This window comes from Ranitomeya imitator, chromosome 7, assembly GCF_032444005.1.
Source record: "Ranitomeya imitator isolate aRanImi1 chromosome 7, aRanImi1.pri, whole genome shotgun sequence".
In the NCBI taxonomy this organism is placed as follows: domain Eukaryota; kingdom Metazoa; phylum Chordata; class Amphibia; order Anura; family Dendrobatidae; genus Ranitomeya; species Ranitomeya imitator.
In genome coordinates, this window is record NC_091288.1 from 50,693,527 (window position 1) to 50,706,274 (window position 12,748).

The 12,748-nt window shown below is 43.2% G+C and overlaps 1 protein-coding gene across 1 annotated transcript in view; it reads right to left on the reverse strand.

Moving 5' to 3' along the window:
* Positions 1 to 12,748, reverse strand: part of CCDC141 (coiled-coil domain containing 141) — a 162,768-nt gene that overhangs the window by 55,603 nt on the left and 94,417 nt on the right. The window contains exons 9-13 of the mRNA XM_069733219.1: positions 12,234 to 12,375; positions 11,151 to 11,267; positions 10,844 to 11,035; positions 9,138 to 9,299; positions 6,695 to 6,871 (exon numbers count right to left, since the gene is read on the reverse strand). Coding sequence (XP_069589320.1) covers positions 6,695 to 6,871; positions 9,138 to 9,299; positions 10,844 to 11,035; positions 11,151 to 11,267; positions 12,234 to 12,375 — 790 coding nt within the window. The remainder of the gene's footprint in view (positions 1 to 6,694; positions 6,872 to 9,137; positions 9,300 to 10,843; positions 11,036 to 11,150; positions 11,268 to 12,233; positions 12,376 to 12,748) is intronic.

Below are 12,748 nucleotides of genomic sequence, written 5' to 3' on the forward strand. Positions count from 1 at the left end.
ATAGGGATCCATATATTCCAGTATACAGTATTTTAGACGCTATTCCATTGTCTTATTTGGAAGAAATATGGCTCCATTTTTGGATATTTACACCATAAGCTAAATAAATGTTAGCAAATTTTCACAGTTCATCAGTATAATGAAAAGCAAGACCCTGTTCACACCTTCATGCTGGTTTCCAAGAGTTTGTTAGATCTGTAACACAATAATACCACTAGATCCTCATGGACCTCATTGATTTATGGAGTCTCTGATGACAGAATGAACTACGTTGTAGTGCACATGCACGTGACCGTAATTTTGGTCCCAAAGCGATCCGACAAAACATTGTATCACAGAAGCAATGTTATTCTATGGGGCCGTATACATGTCGATTTGCATCTGTAAATTGGATCCCACTCTGCCGTGCAAGTCAATGGAATATTGTCGAGAAAAACGTGGATTTCCGGTCTACTGATGAAATGATGAAAAGGTTCAGGATATACAGAATTACCGGTAATTGCGGTTTTATTATCACCGAGTTTCGAAGTAGACACCCTTCTTCCTCAGGATACAACCATTTATCCTGAGGAAGCGGTGTATCAACTTCGAAACGCATCTTAATATATACTTACCTAGTAATGTCTTCACATCCTGTTCCATCCAGATGTGTCCGGATCCTAGAATTCCAAGTGGCAGAAGTTCACCGACCTCCATATTGGGACACCCAAGTGAAGGGTGTCTCAATATGGAAACTGCTGGTGGTACAAGCCTCTTGCGCGGTACCACCAGCGGAACACTGTCACGTACCACACACACTGTATACGCCATACGCACCACACACACATGCACACACTACAGCCTCTTGCGCTGTACCACCAGCGGAACACCATAGCAAATACACCGCCGCTGGGATCAGCCGAATGATTCACTGAACGCCACCAAGAAAATGTGCACATAGCATCTTTAAGACACCAGCGTACCTGCATCGTTTTTGTAACAGAATTCACTTCAAGAAACTATTTTTCAGCATTTTAGCAGCAGCTTTGCAGCTGCATTTTTTCATTTATAATTTCAAATACTGTACAGTAGCAGCCAGGGGTGGATTAAGGGTAGCCAGGGCCCCGGGCTGTTCACACACTGTGGGCCCCCCCGGTCATGTGACGGGGGTCATGTGACGGGGGTCATGTGATGGGGGTCATGTGACGGGGGGTCATGTGACGGGGGGTCATGTGGCAGGGGTCATGTGGCGGGGGTCATGTGGCGGGGGTCATGTGGCGGGGGTCATGTGGCGGGGGTCATGTGACGGGGGTCATGATATACCCGAACCAGATTATTCCAGAAAAATGGCCGGGCCCTACTCTACTGTAACCTATTCAATATTTGTTAAAATCTGCAATACAATTTAGGTGTATCTTGACCAATAATATCACATACAAGGAACAAATACAACCGCACCGTGACCAGACCACAAATTACAACCACAGTGATCGAATAATATCACAAACAAGGAACAAATACCACCGCACCATGTCAAGACCACATATTACCACTTGGTGACCAAATAGCACATACAAGGGACAAATACCACAACACCATTTCCAGACCACATATTACCACCACATAGTGACTGAATACTACAATACTGATCAGTAATAAAAAACAAACAAAAAACAAACACAATACTATCACCATAAGTGCCAGTATTCACAGGAGATCTGTACTTAGTATGCAGTGTCTGTGTAGAGGTAATACAGAGATCCCTGGTGACATTATACACAGGACCTCTGTATATAGTATACAGTGTATAGTGTCAGTGTATAGGTAACACTGACTCACCAGTGACGTCTCTAGGTGAAGTCCTTCATCTTTCATCCAGCACAGACGCCATCATTTCTTCCAGCCAGGACTCGTTTCTGCAGGAAATAACACAGTTATCTCGAGCTCCGCTTGCAGAACACATTACTTAATTTTTCACAACTTCTACATTACACCACATGAAGAGAAAAAGGCGATATAGTGTCACTCTGCACAGTAACAGGACCCCCCCCCATTTAAAACAGTATACTCAAAAAATAAAAGAAATACATCACTGCAGTAATAATATCCCTTAATTAGCCCCTATGGTAATACTATTCCCCACCCCATGTATCTCATTCCTCGCTCCAGCCATATGTTCTCCCATCCTGCACTCATGAGTATCCATCCTGCACTCATGAGTATCCATCCTGCCCCATATGATCTCCCCATCCTGCCCCATCAGTCTCCATCGTATCCATCCTGCCCCATGATCCAATCCTGCCCCATGTCTCCAATCATGCCCCGTGTCTACATTCTGTCCATGCCTCCAGTCCTGCCCCCAGTGTGTCCAGCAATCTGCCCCAGTGTGTCCAGCAATCTGCCCCACTGTCTCCAGCAATCTGCCCCACTGTCTCCAGCAATCTGCCCCCAGTGTGTCCTCCAATCTGTCCCAGTGTCTCCAGCATTTCCCCCCAGTGTGTCCTCCAGCATTGTCCCCCAGTGTGTCCTCCAGCAATCTGCCCCACTGTCTCCAGCATTGCCCCCCAGTGTGTCCTCCAGCAATCTGCCCACAGTCTCCAGCATTGCCCCACTGTCTCCAGCATTGCCCCCACTGTCTCCAGCATTGCCCCCACTGTCTCCAGCATTGCCCCACTGTCCCCAGCATTGCCCCAGTGTCTCCAGCATTGCCCCCAGTGTGTCCTCCAGCAATCTGCCCACAGTCTCCAGCATTGCCCCACTGTCTCCAGCATTGCCCCACTGTCTCCAGCATTGCCCCACTGTCTCCAGCATTGCCCCACTGTCTCCAGCATTGCCCCACTGTCTCCAGCATTGCCCCACTGTCTCCAGCATTGCCCCACTGTCTCCAGCATTGCCCCACTGTCTCCAGCATTGCCCCACTGTCCCCAGCATTGCCCCACTGTCCCCAGCATTGCCCCACTGTCCCCAGCATTGCCCCACTGTCCCCAGCATTGCCCCACTGTCCCCAGCATTGCCCCACTGTCTCCAGCATTGCCCCACTGTCCCCAGCATTGCCCCACTGTCTCCAGCATTGCCCCACTGTCTCCAGCATTGCCCCACTGTCCCCAGCATTGCCCCACTGTCCCCAGCATTGCCCCACTGTCCCCAGCATTGCCCCACTGTCTCCAGCATTGCCCCATTGTCCCCAGCATTGCCCCACTGTCCCCAGCATTGCCCCACTGTCTCCAGCATTGCCCCACTGTCTCCAGCAATCTGCCCCCAGTGTGTCCTCCAATCTTCCCCAGTGTCTCCAGCATTGCCCCCCAGTGTGTCCTCCAGCAATCTGCCCCACTGTCTCCAGCATTGCCCCCAGTGTGTCCTCCAGCAATCTGCCCCAGTGTGTCCTCCAGCATTGCCCCCCAGCAATCTGTCCCACTGTCTCCAGCATTGCCCCCAGTGTGTCCTCCAGCAATCTGCCCCACTGTCTCCAGCATTGCCCCCAGTGTGTCCTCCAGCAATCTGCCCCAGTGTGTCCTCCAGCATTGCCCTCAGTGTGTCCTCCAACCTGCCCCAGCGTGTCCAGCATTGCCCCCAGTGTGTCCTCCAGCATTGCCCCCCAGTGTGTCCTCCAGCATTGCCCCCCAGTGTGTCCTCCAGCATTGCCCCCCAGTGTCTCCAGCATTGCCCCCCAGTGTGTCCTCCAACCTGCCCCAGTGTCTCCAGCATTGCCCCCCAGTGTGTCCACAGTCCACTGTTTAACTGATCAAAAAAAAAAACAGTCTCCTCACCTGTCCATGCTCCCTGCGGCGAGCTCCCTCCAATTGGCTGGCGGCTGTTGTTGTTAACTATTGACATGTGGGCGCGCGCCCGCACATCAATTGGAAACCGCCGCAGCGCTGCAAGGGGCCCGGTGAGCAGATGAGAAGGGGCCCGATGCGGGCCCCCTCTCTCTGCCCACCGGGTCCGGGGGCACATAAACGCCGCCCGGCGGCGGGCAGTCAGACTCACAGATGATTATCAGAGGGTTAATCTGCGGTAGCCCAGGGCCCCCCCAGACCACTGGGCCCTGGGCTACCGCCCATATTGACCCTCTGATAATCCGCCCCTGGTAGCAGCTTCCAAGTGGAAGAATGGTCCAGTCACTTCTTTTAGCCGCTTCACGGCTTTTGAAACCCGAAGCTACTAAGAGAAGTGAAAAAAGACAAAATGTACAGTCCTGCTCTTCGCTATTAGAACCCATGATGTTTTAGTACATAATGTGGAATATCCCCTGAAAAAAAATGAATCAAGTGAAACAGTTTTTTGTATAGAGCACTCGTGTTAAATACAAAAGAGAAAATGATAAAGAATGATTTTAAACAAAAAAATAGAAAAACCCAAAGCTTGCTGTAACACTGGTATTGGCCCCTTTACATTAAATTAGTATGGAAACACATTTTGACTCGCCTGTGGTAAATCACAAATGAGAGGAGATTCACCTGGGAATAATTGTCTTGCCCATGTGACACGAATTAGCCAATAAATGATGACTTCAGTGTTTTAAAAAGCCACATGATAGGCCCTGTTCCATTATCACAATGGAACGACAAAGGAGCTGTCTGAGGACATCAGAACTGCTATCATTAGCAAACACAAGACTTTCAAAGGGTATAAGGCCATCTCTAAAGACCTTGGTTTCCCAGTTTCAACAGTGCACAATGTTATTTAGAAGCTTGCCAAGCATGGAATCATCAAGAACCTCCCTGAACATTGGGGAAAGAGGAACATTAATAAGAGAGGTCTTCAAAGGTTGGTTCGAATGGTGGAAAAAACACCACGTCAAACATCCAAAGACCTGAAGGCCAACCTGGAACAGCCTTGGGTCATGGTTTCAATAAGTACCACTATAAACCAAGCAGAGCTTTACAGGCGAAGGCCAAGGAAGAAATCATTGCTGAGGAAGAGACATAAAAGGGGACTACTGATCGGTGCCAAAAAGTACCTTGACAAGCCACAATCCTTCTGGGAAAATGTTCTGTGGACAGATGAAAGAAAAATAGAGCTATTTGTCAATGCAAAGCAACAGTTTGTTTACAGATGGTGCAATGAAGCTTATAAGGAAAAGAACACCCTACCAACAGTTAAGCATGGTGGAGGATCCATAATGCTGTGGAGTTTTCCACTTTTTTCAAATGTAGTGTCGAACAGTTGCATACTTGTAAAAGAAACAAAAAACACAGCTAGACCTCATTCTCCTCAGCACCAGTGCTGATTCTCCACCAATGCGCCGATCTCTGTATATTTGCTGCAGCGCCGGCATCACCGCCGCAACCAATCACTGCACTCAGTAACTCATGCCGTCTTCATCGGCAGAGCAGTAGTGACATTACCACTGCAGCCAATACAGATAAGGAAGCAGCGGAGCACAAGCCAGGAGAAGGCGAGTACTAGCTGTGCTGTTTTTCCTTTACAAGTATGGAATCATTTGGCCACCACATTTTGTGCAAAACCCTTTTAAGAAGGAAATATTAAAATTAAATATTAACATGTAATGTGACAATTCTATTTAATTGGTTTGCTGTCATTAGTCTTTACATCTGAATAACTCCAGATTATTTGGAAGTTCTGTACTACATGCCGGTGCAGGATTACCAGATGTTTCGGATGTTAGATTAATGGATTTTTATTGCGTTTGTTTTCACTTATACTGTAGTAAATGGATTTCTACTGCAGAAAAATTACTAAACCCAAAAATTTCACTGTGTATATATTGATGGCCCACCCTCAGGACACCCGGCTCCCCCATTAGATGTATGCATGGAGCCATGCTGTGTCAGCCCTGTATTCTGTGTCCATCCACCCAGAGCGGCAAACAGCTGATTGGGGTGGGACTACCGGGTGTCGGACCGAATGATAGGTTATCAATAACCAAATTATGATCAACCCGTTTAAAGTTTACATTTAAGATGTAATTGCGGTCACTCATAAATTTACATCTGGTGATGCTAGTTGATCACTGCATGTTGTAATTCTCAGACAACCCTAGAGACCGACCATACAAAAATACGCGCCACCAGCTCTTATGTTCACAGTACTAGAAAAGAGGGAGATGGCTGATGGTCTTCAACCCTTGAGTGCGAGTTTCTAGATATGATTTTGAATATTTTGTTTCCTAATGGATTATTGCATGGCCTATAAGTCTCCTTACATTGGCATGTCACTCTGAACAAGGAGAGACTTTGCATCTTGGACCATAATTTCTAGATAAGGGTTTTCCATATACAGGATTTGTAGGTAGTGGAAGGAAGAAGAGTCACAGTCACTTAATCTTCTGGACTGCGGGCTCCCTACTGAAAGGGTGGTGGCGATTGGGGTTGTTGACATATGAAAGTCCATACAGTCTGTTGAACGCCGGCAGTCAGTAAGGTGATATCCATGTACAGAGCAGATCCATGTAGCAGTCTGTACGGACAGACGTATGTCAGTAAACCTTTCAACAATCTCCTGTGTGTTTGTGGAAGTCAGAGAACATATGTTTTGTGCGATCTGTCTTCTGAAAATGGTAGCTTGATGGTTTACGAATGGTCTTCATGGACATTCACCACCAAAGCACACAAGACCCAAGAAGTAGTTTTCACTTTTGCATAATATTACACTTTACAGCGTAATTTATGTGTGATGTTCTGACCCACAAGGAAAATAAAGGCACTTTATAGTAGGAAAAAAAAAAAAGATATATTGTACATTATACTAGTACCAATCGTAGCTGATCTTTAATTGCCTTCCATTGATGCTTGGAAGAATTTATTTGATGGACGTGTTGTCTCCAGGTCGACCACAGGTTTGTTATCTCAGCTTTTTCCTTATTTAACTTCACCATCGTCTTCTCCACCTTTTGGACGTGTTTGTCCTTCAGGATCGTGTTCTTGTTCATCTGTAATTAATATAAGGCAGCATTGATTTGATGGTAATGGAGATTTATGCTCTCGGCTTCACTTGATCGTGTTCTTAGATAAAATGGATAAATCTCATGCGAATGACATTCATCATAATAAATCGACATTCATCATAATAAATCGACATCAGATGCTACAGAATTGTACAATAATGCCATTTATATTCATTTCTCCTAAGGATTCATATTGTTTCAAAGTGAATCTTGTAGTTACAGTTAATATACTAATGTATTTTTGGACTAATTTCTTTTGGAAGAAAATATATTTGACTATTTTACAGGTAACCCTACTTTTAATCTTTTAAAAGGTTGAGTCCAGTCAAAACCGATCAGTCTGCAGTCACTCTGCGTGATTTGCCGGTTTCAGACCCAACATTGAAGGGTATGAATGAGTTGTACATACCCCCGGCCAGTGGGCGCACCCTTGCTCCATACACTTGTATTGAGCGAAGGCTGCGCCCTGTCTAGTGATGCAGCCATGTAGTTGGCGTGGCCGACTAAAGGGCAAGACCTCGCTCCATACAAATGGAGGCTGGGGGTATGTATCGCTCATACATATCCTTGTGTCCCAGGTCCGATTCATAAGTCATTAGACACCCCCTGAAGAAGCACCATAGAAAACGCGTGTTGGGGTCCCTTCTTCCACGTCCATTCTAGGTTGGTTTGTTTTATGGCATTCTTTTGTTGATCTATCCACTTGGTCTTATAGCATTGGCATTATTGATTGTTGACTTCTACTATAAATTTTGCCATATGTATTTTTTGTAATAGTGTTGATTTTCCTCATTGGGGGCTCCTTTATTATTAGTATGCACTTGTCACTTTATATAGTCTAATTGGGGTTCCCATTTTTTGGTATGTTTCCACACTATACATTTTTTATTATCTTGCATATATTTTGCCTTATTGCTTAGTCAACTTTTTGTATCACTTTAGTCTGCCTGCATTGGTCTGATATATATTACCTTCCATTTTGGATGTGGCATTTAGGTGTCACTTACCCCTCTGTCTAATTGTTCACGTATCATGTTTTTAATACCATTTTAATATATTTTTTCTAACATCATTTATTAAGATTTTTTGATATATACTGCTCTGTTGTCCGTATTTGTGTGCTTGGTTTACAATATTATATTCATGGATGAGCTATGATTAATTGGCCTTTGTTTTGGTAAATAAACTGATTCTTAAGTCTGCAGACTTATTGGTCTTGACCGGACAACCCATTTAAGGCTGAGTTGACATTGCGTTTAAGCCTACGGCCAGTAGCTTTGTTGGGGCTTACGTCTGAAGCCTTGGAAATCGGGTTTCAGAAGTTTGTGCTAATGGGGCCACTGACTTTAATCATGCAGCGGAGTCTCTGTGTGCTCTGTTGGACATCATATTCAGCCTTTTATGCCTGGCTGAGGTCGGCTCCAAGATGTAGCTGCCTGCGTCTATAGCCCTCCTAAGCTGGTCATATATGGCCGAAAATTATGTCCGACATAGTACACAGTGACTCCGTCTGCATCTTACAATCTTACATTCAATGGCCCCGTCAGTGCAATTGTCCAAATCCCATATTCCAGGGTTCAAATGTAAGCCCCAACTGTGCGCTGTAGGGATTTGACGATTTCTGAGCCAGGACCAGAGGGTATGTATACGTTGTACATACTCCCAGCCAGGGTCCATCCAGTGAGCGCGGCCTCACTCCATACACTTGTATAGAGCGGGGCCGCGTCCACTGGACGGGCTCTGGCCAGGAGTATGTCGGATTAAAAACGGCAATGCAAGTTTATGTGTCCATGAAAAAATTTGGATCGCACTTGGATGCCATCTGAGTGCACTCTGATTTTCACAGACTGTCAGAATGGAGAAGGAGGAGAAACTTTTTTTTTTTTTTACTTATGAAAAAAAAAAAGGATGACACTGACCACAGTTTAATCAAAATGATAGGTCCGTTTTTTTCTCATAATGGAAGGATGGCATTTGAGAGCCATACCAAAGAAGAAATATAGGTTTGAGACATTAATGCTCCTTTGGAATCAATAAACTAGCAAATTGCAATGGATCTGTCAACAGCAGTCTGGTGACAGTTTTAAAGAAAGTTTCTCTTCCTAGCGCAGAGTAAACATAAACACAAATGAAAGTTGAATAAGATTAGCAGTTCTATGATACAAGTATACATTTGCTGACTTTTTCCAGTTGGGAAAACAGTTTATCTTTTTAGCATATATTTACATAGATATGCATGAAACAATCTCACCATTTTTATAATGTTTAAACAGTTTTGTCCCATATCTTGGACGCAGAAAAGTTCATCCAACACTCCCTGAATCTGTTTGTCTGCGATCTCCAGCGTGGTCATCGTTACTTCGTCTGACTTGGGTGTGTATACTTCTTTTAGAAGTTGGATGTGGAGATCCAGCTTAATACAGTGATAAAAAAACACAAGTATTAGACATATAAAAAGTGCCCAGTGTGGATCATATTTAAAATATGTGTGCACGGCGTGTTTTTCAGGCAGATTCCGCCTGAAAAAGCACTCATCCCCAATATGCAATTAATGCAAAATGGCGAAGTCAATACCATAGATACAACAGGTAAAAGACACTGTCATTAACATAAATATAAGAATAATATTTGAGACAAAAAAAGTATATAAAAATGACACCGCACAAAGAAAAGACAAGGGGGCAGCCCGATCACAGTACACCATATTAAATATAAATATACAACATCAGAGTCAGGCATAGATTACAAATACAAGTGTTAATAACACAAGTCAGTAAGTGAATGACTACAACAGAAATCAATGTGACTAAAGTATATGTGCACTGAAGATGGGGCGGCTACTCTCAACCAGAAACGTGTTTCGCATAATGCTTCATCCATGGGTCTAAGCACTGATAACGCGCTCAATAACTGTGAAAAATAAACATACGCACTGCAATGTCGAAACGACTTGCTGTGAATATATTCCGGCTTTTTTTTTTTATAATCATCTTTTCACCACTTTGAAAGCTGTGAATCAGATCAAATAAGTGACTTGTCCATTCTTATGGCAGCTTCCACTTGGAAACCACCACTGTATCATATATACAATTGTAAAAAATATAAATTGGTGGCAAAACCACAGCAAAAACTACAAAGACCGCAAAGAAGATTACGTGTTCAGATGTTTTCCGCTATTTTTTGGCCCCACGCTCCAGAGTAATTTTATACACACCTGAAAATCATTGCTCAAATTCTGTGACATTTCACGCCAATGAGTAGCAAGAAAGGATAAAGACGAGAGTAAAGTGCATTTTGATTTTGAGCAAAATCCATGAACTGCGTGCCCCATTTTGATGCAGGACTGGAGTAGCATTTTTTGGAGTACAAAATGATGAATTAATGGGCGGGTGTGACCTCACCCCATCCCCGCCCCTCCCCAGCTCTGTCCATTTTGGCCGAGCCGACTCAAACTGGAATGAAAAGGCCAAAAGTTGCAAAATTTTGGTGCAATTTCCCGTTGCTCAAAAATGTTGAGACTTTTCAAAGCTTTTACGACACTTTTCTGGAGTAAAAGCTTTGATGAATAGGCCCCTTATTGTGCACATAGCCTTTTTGTCTTTCATGGCTATTTCAATTGATAAAAAGAAGTGCAGCCATAATGTTGTCACTTTGGAATTAGGTGAGTAGGATGGGAAAAATAAAATCATCGTTCAGCTTCAGTTTGTCAGAAAAAAATAAATTCTCCAATATGGCTGCACTTTGTGTAGTCACTTAAAAAAAAATGGCCTCTATCACTGAATTGCAAAATGCTATTATCTCTGTAAATAAAATACATTGGTTACTGCTCAATTAACAATAAGCATCAATTTGACAGAGCTTACATTAAGTACGTCTAATAAAAAAATCATAGCTGCATCTCTAAGTAATAGCTCAAATCTAATTTACCTTTCACCCCCCAAAATAAATTAAATTTACCTCTTCTGAAGACTTTATAAAGGCAATGTAAACATTTACAACTTCTAGCTTTTCATCGATACTTTGATCCAGAGCTTTTAGTTCTTCATCCAGAACTCGCGATTGGCTAGAAATCATGTCCCCCCCAGAGGGAGCCGTCTGCGTTACTTCTCTTAGTAGCTGCACTATGGACTCCATAAATTTAGAAGCTTCCTGTTTTAAATTATAAAAAAAAAACTAAAACTTTTCAAAAACTTTCTTAAAAAAAAAAAAGTTGCTAGTGAAACACAATGCGTACAGTTGACAGTTATGCGATCTATGGTATCACCTTAGTTTGTTTCGCCAGTTCTCCAAGTTTATATCGTACGTCCTCGCATTCACTGATATTGTCTGGATTGCTGTGACTTTCCAAATCTGAATTTATTTTTTGGATCCATGTAGATACCTGCAACATAAATGTGCATTCTAGTAGATATTGCTAAGCTTCGGTGATATACACAGAGCGGAGGAGATGCTTCAGAGAAGATCAAGCTAGGCGCCCCATTGCATCTGTAAGGAAAAAAGGTGGCACGGCCTGGACAAAAATATCTAAGAAATAAAGATACAAGTGTATATCAGGCAATGAATGCTATATAACCCATTAAGTGTCCAAAAGTGGCACAGCTCTTGCCATGTAAGTCATCCAAATGTTCCAGATGGGCGAAAAATTCATTTCTAGGCAGAATATACTTATCAAATCAGCCTGTGTGTGGGCATATTAAATATAAATTTGCTGGAAAAAAAAAATCAACGTGACTAAAGCGTTAAGGGGAAGTGCATTGATACCTAAATATATATGAAGTGTTTACCAACCACAATTAGGGGGAAATACACGGCCGATAGGCAAGTTCTGCATATTTTGGTTAAAGGGAACCTGTCACCTGAATTTGGCGGGACCAGTTTTGGGTCATATGGGCGGAGTTTTCAGGTGTTTGATTCACCCTTTCCTTACCCGCTGGCTGCATGCTGGCCGCAATATTGGATTGAAGTTCATTCTCTGTCCTCCGTAGTACACGCCTGCGCAAAGCAATCTTGCCTTGTGCAGGCGTGTACTATGGAGGACATAGAATGAACTTGAATCCAATAAAGGCGGTGGCCGTATCTTATATAGGCCAAAACTGCTGACAGGTTCCCTTTAATGAATTGAGCTGCGTCTTGCCTGTTTGCAATGTAGGATCTTTGGCTGTTGATTGGCACCAGAGGTGCTTTGTTTCTGTCCTTGTGCACCTTACTATCACTTTTTGTATTTTGTAGTACTGATATTACTTTTATTTATTAACATTATACTTTTTTTAAACCATGAAACTCCTTCCTTCTCCTTATTCATCACATTGTATATTTTGTATAGGTTTGTAAATTTTGTACACTGTACCTTCATAAGGTGATCCTCTAATGATGCCATTATCTCCTGTTGCTTGAAGGAATTTTCCGTAGATGCAAGGCTCTGGCCGAGTAGCTGATCTACTCTTTTCTGAAGGTATCCAATCATTTCCTGAATTCCTTTCATCCCAGGGCTAAATATGAACCATACAGCTGTTAGCACCTCCATTGCCTTGGATAACAGCCAGGATAATAAACATGAGATGAGAATATCTTTACCTAGAAGAAGTCAGGCCTCCAAGAACTGCAATAATTAATGACTCCCCGCTCACTGGGTACTTAGAGAAGTGTCCAACATTTCAGAATATAAAATTCAGTCCACCATTACAAGCATTAGTCCGGGTTCAAACAGTGCAATCTTTATGAATATTTTGCATGTGTTTTTTCATAAATGTCAAAAAACAAATTAAATTGAAAGGGAAATTTGTAAATTGTCTCACATATAGCCTTTCTTGGCTTCGACCACACATTTATTTTTTTTCTAATCCAAAACCAGCAGTGGATACA